General features: G+C 42.7%; 1 protein-coding gene across 2 annotated transcripts in view; it reads left to right on the top strand.

The window, feature by feature from the left end:
* The first annotated feature begins 892 nt into the window (after nt 1-892).
* The window catches only part of LOC116336262 (NACHT, LRR and PYD domains-containing protein 12-like), a 31,840-nt gene continuing 18,772 nt past the window's right edge, over nt 893-13,960 (top strand). The window contains exons 1-5 of one of the 2 annotated variants that reach the window (XM_039608990.1): nt 893-962; nt 3,443-3,559; nt 6,565-6,800; nt 6,920-8,711; nt 10,311-10,484. In XM_039608990.1, the coding sequence (XP_039464924.1) occupies nt 904-962; nt 3,443-3,559; nt 6,565-6,800; nt 6,920-8,711; nt 10,311-10,484 (2,378 nt within the window). In that variant the 5' untranslated portion in view covers nt 893-903. Of the gene's footprint in view, nt 963-3,442; nt 3,560-6,564; nt 6,801-6,919; nt 8,712-10,310; nt 10,485-13,960 lie in introns of those variants that run through there. The other variant, XM_039608991.1, reaches the window with a different exon arrangement.

Raw genomic sequence — 13,960 nt, 5'->3', positions numbered from 1 at the left:
TCCTGGGCCATCTGACCTCAGGAATTCACATGACAAGGTGGGGCCAGGTTTCACAATGAGCTCACCCGAAACCCTGGCTGATTAGGTCCCACACCCGCTTTCGCACCTTGGCGCATGTGATTAGAGGATCACCAGGGGGTCCTTTGTCCCTCTTTGGGGGGATACTCCCACTGGGTTTAAATCTGGGACTCTCGGCCATTTGACCTTAGAACTGAAGAAGCTTCTCGGATGAGAGATGAAACGTCTTCAAGCAACTTAAAGAAGTCCAGACGCTTTTCTTTGCAAACTCCTTTGACTACGATGACCTGGATGACTGAGAACCTTCACAGACTTACGAAGGGTATGTTGTGACTTACCTTCAAAATTACAGTGGTCCCTCACTTCCGACACTGCAAAATAACATGCTCCAAAGTTTCCTCCTCTGCACAATAATCATAGGTCCCTAAATTATGTTTCCCTATCAACAATAGTGTAGAATTCAATTCTGTATGTCCAAATCTCAGTCTTTACGACACGACCACCACCACATCCTCCTCCTCCTCCTCGGTTTCAGTTCTGCTGTTAGTCTTTACTGTTAGGTGAAGCTAGAAAGTGTGACTGGATCTATAGACTGGAAGCAGAGAAACATGCTGAACATTTAAAGCTTTGCAGTGTAAATGTTCATCTTGCAAACACAGCAGAGCTGATCTGGGATCAGTGTTCACACCTGCAGCTACAATAAAGTTTCATGTCTTCACACGTCAGCATTTGAACTATACTGTGACTCAGCGTCACTCTGACTCAGTCTATACAGTCAGACAGCATATTTTTAAAGTTAACACATAAACACACACATAGCTGAGGCCGTCCCATCTGTCCTGCTTCAGGTGGAGACCAGCCTCCTTCCAGGAAGGACCTGTGTCCATGATTAGTCTCCAGGTGTGGTGTGGAGCTTGTTATTGGTGTGTTCGTTTGAAGAAACTGTAAGTTTGCTTTGTTTCCTCCTTAACAGTTTTACTGTTTGTTTCTGCTCTGGGATGTTTGGACCAGATGTTCAGCTCTTATTTCAGGACAAACTTTGATCACTCTTATGTTTGAAGACAAATCCACATGATTTTAGATTATTGATTGACTGAATCCACACTGGTTATGAGTCAGTAACTCTGCACTGAAATATTTGGTACTGTGATGGATCTGTATGAAACTTTAGAAACATCAGACATTGATTAGTGATCTGATAGAAAATTGATCTTCTTTTAACTGGAAACAATCAGATAAAATCAGTTTGTTCTTAAGAAGTTGGTGTTCAGGTTTTACTGAAGTGACAGAAAAAAACCCCCCTTCATACATCTGCATGTGGAGGATTTTACTCGAGTCATGCATAATATGCAGCAAAGTATTTGGACTCTGCAGCTTTTCCATGACTTTGTGTTTTTAATCAGTGGATTTGAGTCTGAGATTTCTTTTAGCATTTGAAGCTGTGAATCATTATTAGTTGGTCAGAGTGTGTCTCTTGTGTTTCTCTCTAGTTTGTGGTCTCTGGGTTGTTTTGCTGATGATTGAGGCGTCACAGAAACTGATGGAACAGAAACAGAAAGTGAGACATTTTCAACTTACTGCTGATGCTTCACAGAGATCAGCTGTTCTGTAAACTGAAAGAATGCTGCTTGCAGTTACCAGTTTTTCTAGTTTAAACTCCCATGAAGAATGTTCCCTCGGCTGAAAAATACGGGCTCAAATCGTGATCATAAATATTTTGTACTTGTAAATCAGGATTTGTATGTGTAAAAAGAATTTGTGTGTGCGTAAAAAAGATTTCTATGTGTAAAAAGAATTTGTGTGTGTGTAAAAAAGATTTGTGTGAAACTCTGTACTCAAGTTTCAAGTTACAAGTACGAATTTTGACCCTATTTTTCTTCCTTTCATCTGATTGGCCAATGTCATGTCAATCACAAATTTAAATATCCAATCAGAGAATAGATGGGTTTGGCTGTCGGAGGGGCGCGTTTTTGAACTGCAGGTCCTTGAAGGGTAATACAGTTTGAAGCTGGAGGATCTCTATATAAATATCCGATAGAAGCTAGGTCCCCTAACTATCAGTAGCTGTGAGCCATAGCCCAGTTACAGACCTGAGTGCCTTCACTGCAATCTTGGGGGACTTCAACCATGTCACCTTGGACAATACATCACCAACATTCACACAAAATGTGGTCTGTCCCACCAGGGGGGAGAGAATCTTAGATCTACTGTATGCTAATGTCAAGGATGCATACAGCTCCTCCTCCCAGGCCCCCACTTGGAAGGTCAGATCACAACCTGATTAACCTCATCCCCGCTATGTGCCGATTGTGAGGAGGGAACCTGTGACCACGAGAAACAGTAGGATGTGGTCAGAGGAGACATTAGCGGAACTACAGGGCTGTTTTGAGGTGAATGACTGGGAGACACTCCGTCAGCCTCACACCGAAGACATCAATGGGCTTACTGAGTGTATGACTGACTACATAACTTTCTGCTCTGACTCCATTGTTCCAGCTGAGACTTTCCATTGTTTCCAAAATAACAAGCCGTGGCTGAATAAGGACATCAAAGCTATCCTCAATGACAAGAAAAGGGCTTTCAGAGGGGGCAATAAAGAGGAGGTGAGAAGGGGTGAGGTGTTACTAAAGGATAAGATCAGAGAGGCTAAGGACAATTACAGGAGGAAGCTGGAGTGGAAACTCTAGCAGAACAGCATGAGAGAGGTGTGGAGTCACAAGAATATCATTTGTAACCTTCACTAAAGCTGTTTCTGTGCTGTGATGAGCTCTGAAACCTGACTGAAACTCTTCAAATAAGCTATTTCTCTGCACATGATCTGTTAGCTGTTTGACAACAACTCTTTCAAGAATTTTTGGTATGGAAGAAAGGTTGGAGATTGGCCTATAATTAGCTAAGACCGCTGGATCAAGAAATGGTTTTTTAATTAACGATTTAACTACACCCAGGTTGAAGGCCTGTGGTACATAGCCGATTATTAGAGATAGGTTGATCATGTTTAAGATTGAATTAAACAAACAGTTCTCTATGGTGGCATCATAGTAGTACTAGAGAAGCTTATGGCAGCTTCTTCTGTTTCACACTGGTATCTGACTGCATTCAGCTGACACTGAGATGAAGCAGGAAAGAAGCAGACGATATTTGGACAGCACACGTGATGGAAAGGAGGATTTCAGTTGATGTGCACAGGAATGATTTGTGTTTCCTCTGCAGGTGAAGGTAGAAAGTGTGTGTGAGCTGAATTGAGCAGCATGGATCAGTGTCAGGACAGAGATGAGGGAGTCCCTCCCTCTAAAACCACTCTGTGTGGGGAACATGAGAGCCAGACCAAAGTTCAGAGGTGAGATGACCATCTCTAACTGTCCATGACTCTTCTCCATGTCACAGCTCAGCACTCATATTACTGCTCCATCATTATTCACAGGAAGAAACGAGGAACTAAACGCAAACATGAACCCGGATCTGATCCCAGCTTTGTGTCCTCAAAGAGCAATGTGCCTAAAGATGAGGTCATTGATTTTAACGTCTCTGCTGCAGAGAGGTGAGCTGTTAGTAACATGAACTGATGTCCGTTTGGTGTCTGATTTAAATGACTTTTATGTTTCCTGTTTTCTAAAATGCATATCTGTAGGAGAGCAGTGTCTGAAAGAATGCACAGGTGTAACTGTCTTTTTAGCTGGTTTTAAGACAGATTTGGACAGAATTGTCAGTTTTTAACTATTGGAAACAAAAATGAAGCATCACTTTGTGACAAAAAGTGGAGATACTTTTCTGTTGGAAGTAGGGCTGCCACAAACGATTATTTTGATAGTCAACTAGTCACCGATTATTTTTGCGATTAGTCGACTAATCAGATCATGCATCCATTGGACGTAAAACGTACAGCTTATTGCACCAGCATGCATCTGCTCTTATATAACTATCATTAGCTTACAGCTTTAAGTGTTTAAGGTATGTGCTAACTAAAAATAAAGACAAGATGATAGTTTATTTAATTTTAATGAAATCTGCAGATTGTTTCAGTGGAGTTTAATAAACTTAGCCATCTGCTCCTTGCTTTCTAAAATATAACAGGACACTGGAGTAAATTCTTGAGCATCTCACACTTCTGATAATCAGTTGTCTGCTTGATGTTTATTCAGCTGTGTAAAAACTATAACTTTAAATCTCAGCCAAACCGATTTACTCAGGAACAAATAAAATGAAAAAAGCCAAACAATAACATTTTTAGGTTATCTAAGTGACTTATATATCATGTTTAACCTGAGTAGCGAAAGACGGCGGTGGGTTTGAAAATGATTTGCCGGGAGTCCGCTGTTCTCACCGGCTCTAGTGAGCCTTGAACCCCGGCTAGCTATCGAGCTGGTGGGTAACAGACGTCTCCAAAAACGTCGGCATGCTTTTGAAAATAAGTGGTGTCTTGATAAACCAAGCAGATACTTGAGGTTTACACTAGAGATGGACCGATGCGATATTACGTATCGGTATCGGTCCGATACTGACCTAAATTACTGGATCGGATATCGGTGAGAAATTAAAAATGTAATCCGATCCATTAAATATATATAAAAAAAACACCTCACAAAACTTGCGACACGGCGTAACTGGCCTCATAACCGTAGCATGTCGGAGCAGTGTGCGCTCACGTGATAGAGCGGCTGTGTGTATTTGTAGCCTCGCTACCAAACCAGCATTTCATCTCCTAAGAAGTTATCCCAGAGAGAAGTAAAGCAAGTGTGTAAGTTCATCTCTGAGTGTTTGTAAAGCGTTCCCATGTTAAGCTTAACAACCGATATATGGAGCGAGTGCCTCTCATTTTCTCTCCCTCTCCTGCCGCTACTTCATGAAACTGCTTAATGATCAGCTGATCGGCTTTTCTGTCGCGAGTCCGTCTCTCTTCTTTGTTTTTGGCCCACTTTGCACCAGAAAGAGGAAACCAGCGGCGGAACAACAGCAGCACCTTTAAGCTTTAAGCTTGATAAGCTGTTGTTAGAATTTATTTAATATTACTTTCTACACCAGGATCCTTTTCTACGTAGCTGACGGCTGGTAACTGTGCAGGGGCGGATCTAGCAAAGTTTAGCCAGGGGCCGATAGGGCATGAACGGGAAAAGGGGCACAAAGACATACTTTTCTTTCTTATTCTCATTTAAAATATCTAGCTTTTAATAAATAATTATCTGAATCTTACACCCAAAGTTTTAATCTGATGTAAAATATATAGAAGTCCATTACTGTATATAGTAACTGTTAAGTCTAATATACCCTAGTAAGCTACAGTACTTTTTCCTTTGGGAAAGTACCATCTGTGCACTCTGCAATTCTGTTGAAGAAAGATGTTGAATCTATTTAATTATTCTTGAAAAGTAATTTAATTCTGTGCATTTTTTTTCACCCTGCATCAAATTAAAGTTGATTACGTCGATTAAGCATCATGAGGTGGAGGGTGGGGGGTGGTTCCCTATTTTTTTTTTTGCTGGGAGTTTGCAACCCTATTAGTTAGGTTGCTTAATATTTCTGCTAAGTACTCTTTAAAATACCAGAATAGGGAGGATGGAGTAGGTTTAAGTTTATTAGATTGATCAGTGTTGCTGAACTATAAAATATTTTGGGTGCAGTGTATTTTTTTACATACAGGTATAACAGAATAGCTTTAGTGTTGTTGTTTATTTAAACTTGAGGTTGAACTTATACAAAATGCAGCAAGATATTAAAAAAACAGTTTTATTGATTAAAAAACACACTATATCGGATTCATATCGGTATCGGCAGATATCCAAATTTATGATATCGGTATCGGTATCGGACATAAAAAAGTGGTATCGTGCCATCTCTAGTTTACACAGCTACATTCTAACATGAAAATATGTTAAAAGTTTATTTTGTGACCCAGAAAGAATAATAAGTGTAATATTAAATAATATCAAACAATGGTTGCTGCCATTGTTTGAAACTGAGCAGGGCTGCGCTATGAATTCTGGGACACAGCTTCTTCTTCTTCTGGGTTTAACGGCAGCTGGCATCCTTGTACATGCAGTGCTGCCACCTTCTGTTTCAGTCCGTTATTACACTCTTAAATCCTACTACTTATTCCTGCGTCTTTTGGGATCTTACAAAGCTTCAAATGACGTGTCGACTATTAAATTAATCGTCCACGATTTTGATGGTCGACTTAATCGTGACTAGTCGACTAATCGTGGCAGCCCAGTTGGAAGGCACTGTTCAGTCTGGAAACAGTCTGGCTGGGGCAGACTGCATGTAGTGTGAAAAGGACTCAAATGCAGACAAAAACAGAATGTGAAACGCGACGCTGATTAACAAAATCAAGCCGTTTATTAAGGCTAGCAAAAATAGATAGAAACAAAGGGCATGGGTGAAACTAAACAAAAACCTAAACTGGGAGAACTACAATTAAAACATGAAAAAAAATTATCGTAACACTTTTACTGTTCTCTGTGACCATCAGAACTTTTTCACCATCTTTTAAATTTGGATATTTTTAGCAACCGTCAGTAAATGATTTTAGTGATAAAAAAATGTGTTCAGAGAGAGGAAGAGGAGTGCTGTTTGTGAGGAGGAGCAGCTGCCCTGCTGTCCTTTCTGTCAGGACGTCCTGAAGGATCCAGTCCCTACCAGCTGTGGACACTGGTTCTGCAGACAGTGCATCTCCTCATACTGGGACCAGTCTGCCTCATCAGGAGACTCATCCTGTCCCCAGTGTAGAGAAAGATCCAGAACTGGAGCTGGACTGCAGACAGCCAGTCAGAGCAGCTGTGTACAAAGTAAGACTGAACATCTGTCTGCTGATGGACTCATTTCTGAAAACTGGACTTCTTATTCCGTTGTTCTGACATTGAAGAGTTTTCCTTCTCTTTAGTCTCATTGTTTTTCTTTCTTTCAGCAGATGTTGGTTTGCAGGAGGTTTTAGATGAACATAAGATCAGTGTGAGGAGGAGATGTGAACGTGTGACTGAAGGAAGTGATAAAGCAGGAAGTAGAACCCTCCTCAACAGGATCTACACTGAGCTCTACATCACAGAGGGACAGAGTGAAGAGGTTCATACCCAACATGAGGTGAGGCAGCTGGAGACAGCTTCCAAGATGGACACCCTCCATGACACTCCAATCAGGTGCATGGACATCTTTAAAGCCTTACCTGACCAACAGAGACCCATCAGAGTGGTTCTGACCAACGGCGTCGCTGGTGTTGGAAAAACCTTCTCAGTGCAGAAGTTCACTCTGGACTGGGCAGAGGGCTTGGAGAACCAACATGTCAGTGTGGTGGTTCTGCTTTCATTCAGGGAGCTGAACCTGATCAGAGATGAGCAGTACAGTCTTCTGGAGCTGCTCCATGTTTTCCATCCAACATTACAGAAGGTCACAGCAGAGAAGCTGGCTGTCTGTAAACTTTTGTTCATCTTTGACGGCCTGGATGAAAGCAGACTTTCATTGGATTTCACCAACAGGAAGCTGCTGTCTGATGTCACACAGAAGTCATCAGTCAGCCAGCTGCTGACAAACCTCATCCAGGGGAATCTGCTTCCCTCAGCTCTCGTCTGGATAACTTCCCGACCTGCAGCAGCCAATCAGATCCCTCCCACATGTGTTGACAGGCTAACAGAAGTACGAGGCTTCACTGACACCCAGAAGGAGGAGTACTTCAGGAGGAGATTCAGTGATGAAGAGCTGTCCAGCAGAATCATCTCCCACATGAAGACATCCAGGAGCCTCCACATCATGTGTAGTATCCCAGTCTTCTGCTGGATCACTGCTACAGTTCTGGAGCACATGTTGACTACAGAGCAGAGAGGAGAGCTGCCCAAGACCCTGACTGACATGTACTCACACTTCCTGCTGGTTCAGACAAAGAGGAAGAAGAACAAGTACCGTGAGGGACATAAGATGAGTCCACAGGAGCTGATGGAGGCTGACAGGGAAGTTCTTCTGAAGCTGGGGAGGCTGGCATTTGAACATCTGGAGAAAGGCAACATCATGTTCTACCGAGAAGACCTGGAGCAGTGTGGTCTGGATGTCACAGAGGCCTCGGTGTACTCAGGAGTTTGTACAGAGATCTTCAAAAGAGAGTGTGTGATCTTCCAGAAACCAGTTTACTGCTTTGTTCATCTGAGTATTCAGGAGTTTCTGGCTGCAGTCTACATGTTCAACTGTTTCACCAATACAACGACAAAGGTGGTGGTGGACCTTCTGAGGATAGATTGGAATGAGTCACCTCTGATTGTTTTCCTGAAGAGAGTGATGGAGAAATCCCTCCAGAGTAAAAATGGCCACCTGGACCTGTTTGTTCGCTTCCTTCATGGCCTCTCTCTGGAGTCCAACCAGAGACTCTTAGGAGGTCTGCTGGGTCAGACAGAGATCAGTCCAGAAGTCATCCAGAGAGTCATCGACAACCTGAAGAAGACGACCAGTGATAAAATCTCTCCTGACAGAAGCATCAACATCTTCCACTGTCTGATGGAGATGAACAACCTCTCATTATTTCAGGAGATCCAAGAGTTCCTGAAGTCAGAGAACAGATCAAAGAAGGAACTCTCTGAGATCCACTGCTCAGCTCTGGCCTTCATGCTGCAGATGTCAGAGGAGGTTCTGGATGAGTTTGACCTGCAGAAGTACAACACATCAGAGCAGGGACGACTGAGACTGATTCCAGCTGTGAGGAACTGCAGAAAGGTTCAGTGAGTCTGAAATCTAATGTTAAAAACATTGACAAATATCCAGAGCAGTCACCGTCTGAGCTTCTCCTTTGTGCTTTGATGTTCTTATCCACGGCGTTAATGTGCGCTGTGAAGGATTCCACTTCTTGTGTTTTGATTTTGACCGAGGTGTTGTCTACATATCTGTACCAGTGGCTGGGTACTCTCCCTTTAAAAGAGCCAAGAGCCTTTCTTTCCACTTCTTCCATGTAAAGGTTGGCTACAATAGGTGACATGGGGGAGCCTTTGGCACAGCCATGTTTTTGTCTGTAGAAACCCTTGTTGTATTTGAAATATGTAGTGGTGAGGCAGAGGTCTAACAATGTGCAAATCTGATCAGGTGTGAAGTTGGTCCTGTCTTCCAAGGAGCTGTCTTCTTGTAGTCGTTTTCTGACAGTCTACACTGTCAGAAAACTGTCAGAACTTAATTTTAACTCAACTTAAACTTAAATAAGTCCAGACACTTTTCTTTCCAAGCTCCTTAGACTACGATGACCTGGATGACTGAGAACCTTCACAGACATTTTGGGGTCCTCAGGGACTAAGTAAAGCGCTATACAAGTACAGCCCATTTACCATTTTATAGTGATCTCTGTAAATTGTTGCCTAGCCGCCTCCACGACGGCAGGTCCTAGGTGTGTTAAGGAAGTTACAGTTTCAGGAGTCAGTTCCACAAAAGCAAGTAGATCATCAGTGTGTAGCCAGGTTTCAGTAATAAAAAGAAAGTCCAAGCCATGAGAGACAAACAGGTCACGGTATATGAAATTCTTGTTCACCATGGACCTTGCATTGATTAATGCCAATTTGAATGAAGAATCCAAGACTATATGTGTGGCAGCACCAGGTAAAATAGTGGAAGGTACAAATTCCAGACACTGAAAATTGTTGGTGCTGGCAGCTCTGTTTTTTCTGTGCAGTCTAGTTGAGAGACCATGGGGAGCTGTCCAGACAGATGGTATTTGGTGAGAAAGTCTGTTTCCCACAGGATAATTATAATCACGGCAGCCCCGGTGAATGTAGCGTGGGCGGGCATAAGTTTGGGGAGGCAGCCGAGTCCTCATGTTTAGACATAGCAGTTCCAATTTTGAATAATGCATTCCCTCATTCGCATAAAGGTCTGAGCCTTTGGTATGGCTATAAAAAACACTGCATAGTCCAATAATAAAGCCGAGCAATGGTAGGCATATCAAGTGTATGGTTAAAAGGGAAATCATAGTTTCTAAATTTGTTCACACAGCCAGGTTAAACCACGTTAGCCAGCATGCAACGGCCACGAACTACAGCCCAGTGCCAGAAATGTAGCTGTGGTTACCTACCTGGCACTGTGCACACCGTCGGCAGCTAGAGAAGGCAGATGCTGTGACAGGCCAAACAGTAGTACATGCACCAGGGCATGTGTTAGGCTGGTGAGTCAGGTGCCCTCCTTTATCTCCAAACTAAAGCCAAACAAAGATTGTCTATAAAAGTCTGGAGATCTGAGAGAGACTGAATCACATTGTCATTTCAAACATAGTAAGAGGAGCTGAAGCACAGATGTGAAGAGCACATGTGTGTTTATAATATTATTTTCCATAATCACAGACTGACTCAGTGTGGACTCTCAGAAACTCACTGTGAAGTTGTGGCCTCAGCTCTGAAGTCCAACCCCTCCCATCTGACAGAGCTGGACATGAGTGACAATGAACTGCAGGATTCAGCAGTGAAGCTTCTGTGTGCTGGACTGGAGAGTCCAAACTGTCAACTGGAGACTCTGAGGTGAGTTTGCTGACTGCAGCTGTTTTTGTTTTTCTATATTTCGGATCTTTGATGTTTGAAACATTCTTTGGTTCATAAATGTTCAGGATGTATCTGAAGACAAATGTGAAGAAGTTTGAGTGCTTTCAGAAATGCTGTGTCTTCCCAAAAAACTGAACAACAGTTTTTCCTTTTGGCTCCAAATAGAAGTGACAGACTTGAGCAGGGTTCATTTAAAGGCTGACAGAAGTGGAATGGTGACGGGGAGATGTTTGACAGGACAGTTTTTCAGCCTCCACAGGTTCATGTTGTGCTCCATCAGTCAGTGTGTCTGCTGACTACTTCATCAGTACTTCATTAGTACTGACTTCAGTACTGATGAGGCTGTAGAGTGTGTGAGGGATGTGGATCAGGCTGTTGAAGATCTGATGATAGCAGATAAAAACAGGCTGCAGAGACATTGAGCTTCTGTGGAAACAAAGAGAGAGAAAAGAAAGACATGAATGTAAAAGCTTATAAAGGTGAAGTTAGGAGCGGTGATGATGTTCATGGTATCAGAAGCTGCTATGGCTGCTACAGAGATAACCCATTTAGCTGCTGTGGGGATTTGTGTGTTAAAGCAGAGGAACACAGAGCAGCCTAACACAGACCCAAACATGACAACAAAGCAGGATTCGGGGTCTGTGAGAGGATTTCAAACAGAGGCTGGAGAAGAGAAAGGACTCTGTTAGAATGACTACAGAAAGAAGGCAGCTTAGACCAGCTGACTTATTCATCACATTTATTCCTTCCATAAAACTCCCCTTTCTCTCACCTTGGCTCAACGATATTAAAAACATAAGAACTGTTTTCATTTTGTAAAAAAATCTCAATTCTTTCTGCCCATGTCTGACACCTGTTGCAACAGGGATTTCAGCCCAGCCAATCAGAGTAGAGTTTGACAAAAAAGCCAAAGATGGCCTCCAGTGAAGGTGGGACATGATGGTTGACATCACTGCAGCCATCATGTCCCACTTCTGCTGCTTTCATTCATTTGGAAGTCCTGTCGCTGAGTTTGGGAGAGACCACCAGCCTCGGCAGCAGAGGGGAGAAAGGCCAGCTGTAACACCATTACTTTACTCTGTTTTCCCTGTGACATCATTTTATCAGAAATGATAAATGTTGTTCTGTTGGTGCTGTTTATTATTGTGTTAGTTTTGATTCCTGTCTCTTGGATGGACCCCAGCTGAGCATAGCCTCTGGCCCCTGTGGTCAGAGTGTGTGTTGAGGCCAAATTGAAATGGGATTGTAAAGTACACCTGCATCCCGCATCGCCCCCTTGAGCTCACTGCACCACTCCTTCCCTGCAGTGGAGGCAGGGACCACATCTCTGCCACACACCTCCACCGCCCAACTGATGCCGGAGAGCCATCCGGCGGAACCCCTCATGGACTCCAGGACTGCGGCCACCCGCTGCATATGCTCCGCTATAGGTGTCACTATGGATGATCATGTCATCCAGGTAGGCTGCAGCATACACAGTGTATGGATGCAGAACCCGGTCCATGAGGCGCTGAAAGGTTATACAGGTGCTGACACTGCTGAGCCTGGAGGAAATTCTCCTGTGATAACCTCCCCAAAGTGTGGAGTTTCGCTCTCAGGTGCAGCACGTACTGAATCTCATTCTTTGCGAACTCGGTCTTTCCTCCCATCTTTCTTTAATCAAGTCGAGCCCCCACGTGGCTTCCTGCCGAACAGGAGTTCAAAGGAAGAAAATCCTGTGGAGGCCTGGGGCACCTCACACACTGCAAATCACCAGCTGGATTTCAGCTGGTGATAGGCTTTTAGCCTATTAATCAACAAAAGACCAAGACAGACTTTTAATTCATTTGAAAGCCTGATGGTTAGCCTTGTCCACCCTAGCGGCAAAAGTCAAAAACCAGTCTTATTCGTGATTATCTATCGTTGACCTGGGCAATCCATGTAGATGCTAAAAATGAAAGCCTCAACACAGCATTTAATCTGTTATTAGACTCAATTGGCTTCTCTCAAAATGTGAAAGAACCCACCCACCACTTTAATCACACTCTAGATCTTCTTTTAACATATGGCATAGAAACTGAACATTTAACAATGTTTCCTGAAAACCCTCTGCTGTCTGATCATTTCCTGATAACATTTACATTTACAATAATTGATTATACAGCAGTATGGACTAGACCTCATCACTGTAGATCAACTGCTGTAACTACATTTATAAAAAAAAAAACACCCACTGTTATCTTCAATGCCCTGTACCAACATAGAGCAGAGCAGCTACCTGAACACTACTCCAGAGGTCGATTATCTTGTTAATGATTTCACCTCCTCACTACGTATGACTCTGTATGATACTGTAGCTGCTGTGAAAAATAAGGCCTCAAATCCGAAGTACCTGACTCCGTGGTATAATTCTCAAACACGTAGCCTAAAGCAGATGACTCGTAAGCTGGAGAAGAAATGGTGTTTCAAAAATTTAGAAGATCAGCATTTAGCCTGGAGAAATTGTTTGCTGCTTTCTAAGAAAGACCTCCGTAAAGCTCTAACATCTTACTATTCATCACTGATTGAAGAAAATAAGAACAAACCTAGGTTTCTCTTCAGCACTGTAGCCAGGCTGACAAAAAGTCAGAGCACTGTTGATTCAACCATTCCTCTAACGTTAACTAGTAATGACTTCATGAACTTCTTCACAAACAAAATTTTAACCATTAGAGAAAAAATACCTATAATAATCTCACAGATGTAACATTATCTACAGCTACTTTTAGTACCATTGTTATTTATTTAGTCTTTTTCTCCAATTTATCTTTCTGAGTTAACTTCAATAATTACTTCCTCCAAACCATCAACGTGTCTTTTGGACCCCATTCCTACAAGACTGCTCAAAGAAGTCCTGCCAATGATTAATGCTTCAATCGTAAATATGATCAACCTATCTCTAATGATCGCCTACATACCACAGCCCTTCAAGATGGCAGTAGTTAAACTGTTAGTTAAAAAGCCATCTCTAGACCCAGCTGTCTTAGCGAATTATAGGCCAATCTCCAACCTTCAGATTTCTGAGCCCATTGCAGCACAGAAACGGCTTTAGCTAAGGGTTACAAATGATCTTCTTCTGGCCTCTGACAGTGGACTCATCTCTGTGCTTGTCCTGCTAGACCTCAGTGCAGCATTTGATACTGTCGACCATAATATTCTATTAGAGCGATTAGAGCATGCTATTGGTATTATAGGTAATGCGCTCAGTGGTTTGTATCATTGATAGACTCCAATTTGTTCATGTACATGGAGAGTCCTTTTCACACACTAAGGTTAATTAATGTGTTCAGTGCTAGGACAAATTCTGTTTACATTATACTGTCCTGATTTGAGATATTGAGAACCAAAACAAAATACCAGGGGCCCAGAAGGATGCAATCAAACAGATGAGTTTATTGAACACACGCGTGGGAAGAAGCACACAGCATCACATCTGC

Source organism: Oreochromis aureus, linkage group 3, assembly GCF_013358895.1.
Source record: "Oreochromis aureus strain Israel breed Guangdong linkage group 3, ZZ_aureus, whole genome shotgun sequence".
NCBI lineage: Eukaryota > Metazoa > Chordata > Actinopteri > Cichliformes > Cichlidae > Oreochromis > Oreochromis aureus.
This window is presented reverse-complemented; position numbering and strand designations above follow the sequence as displayed.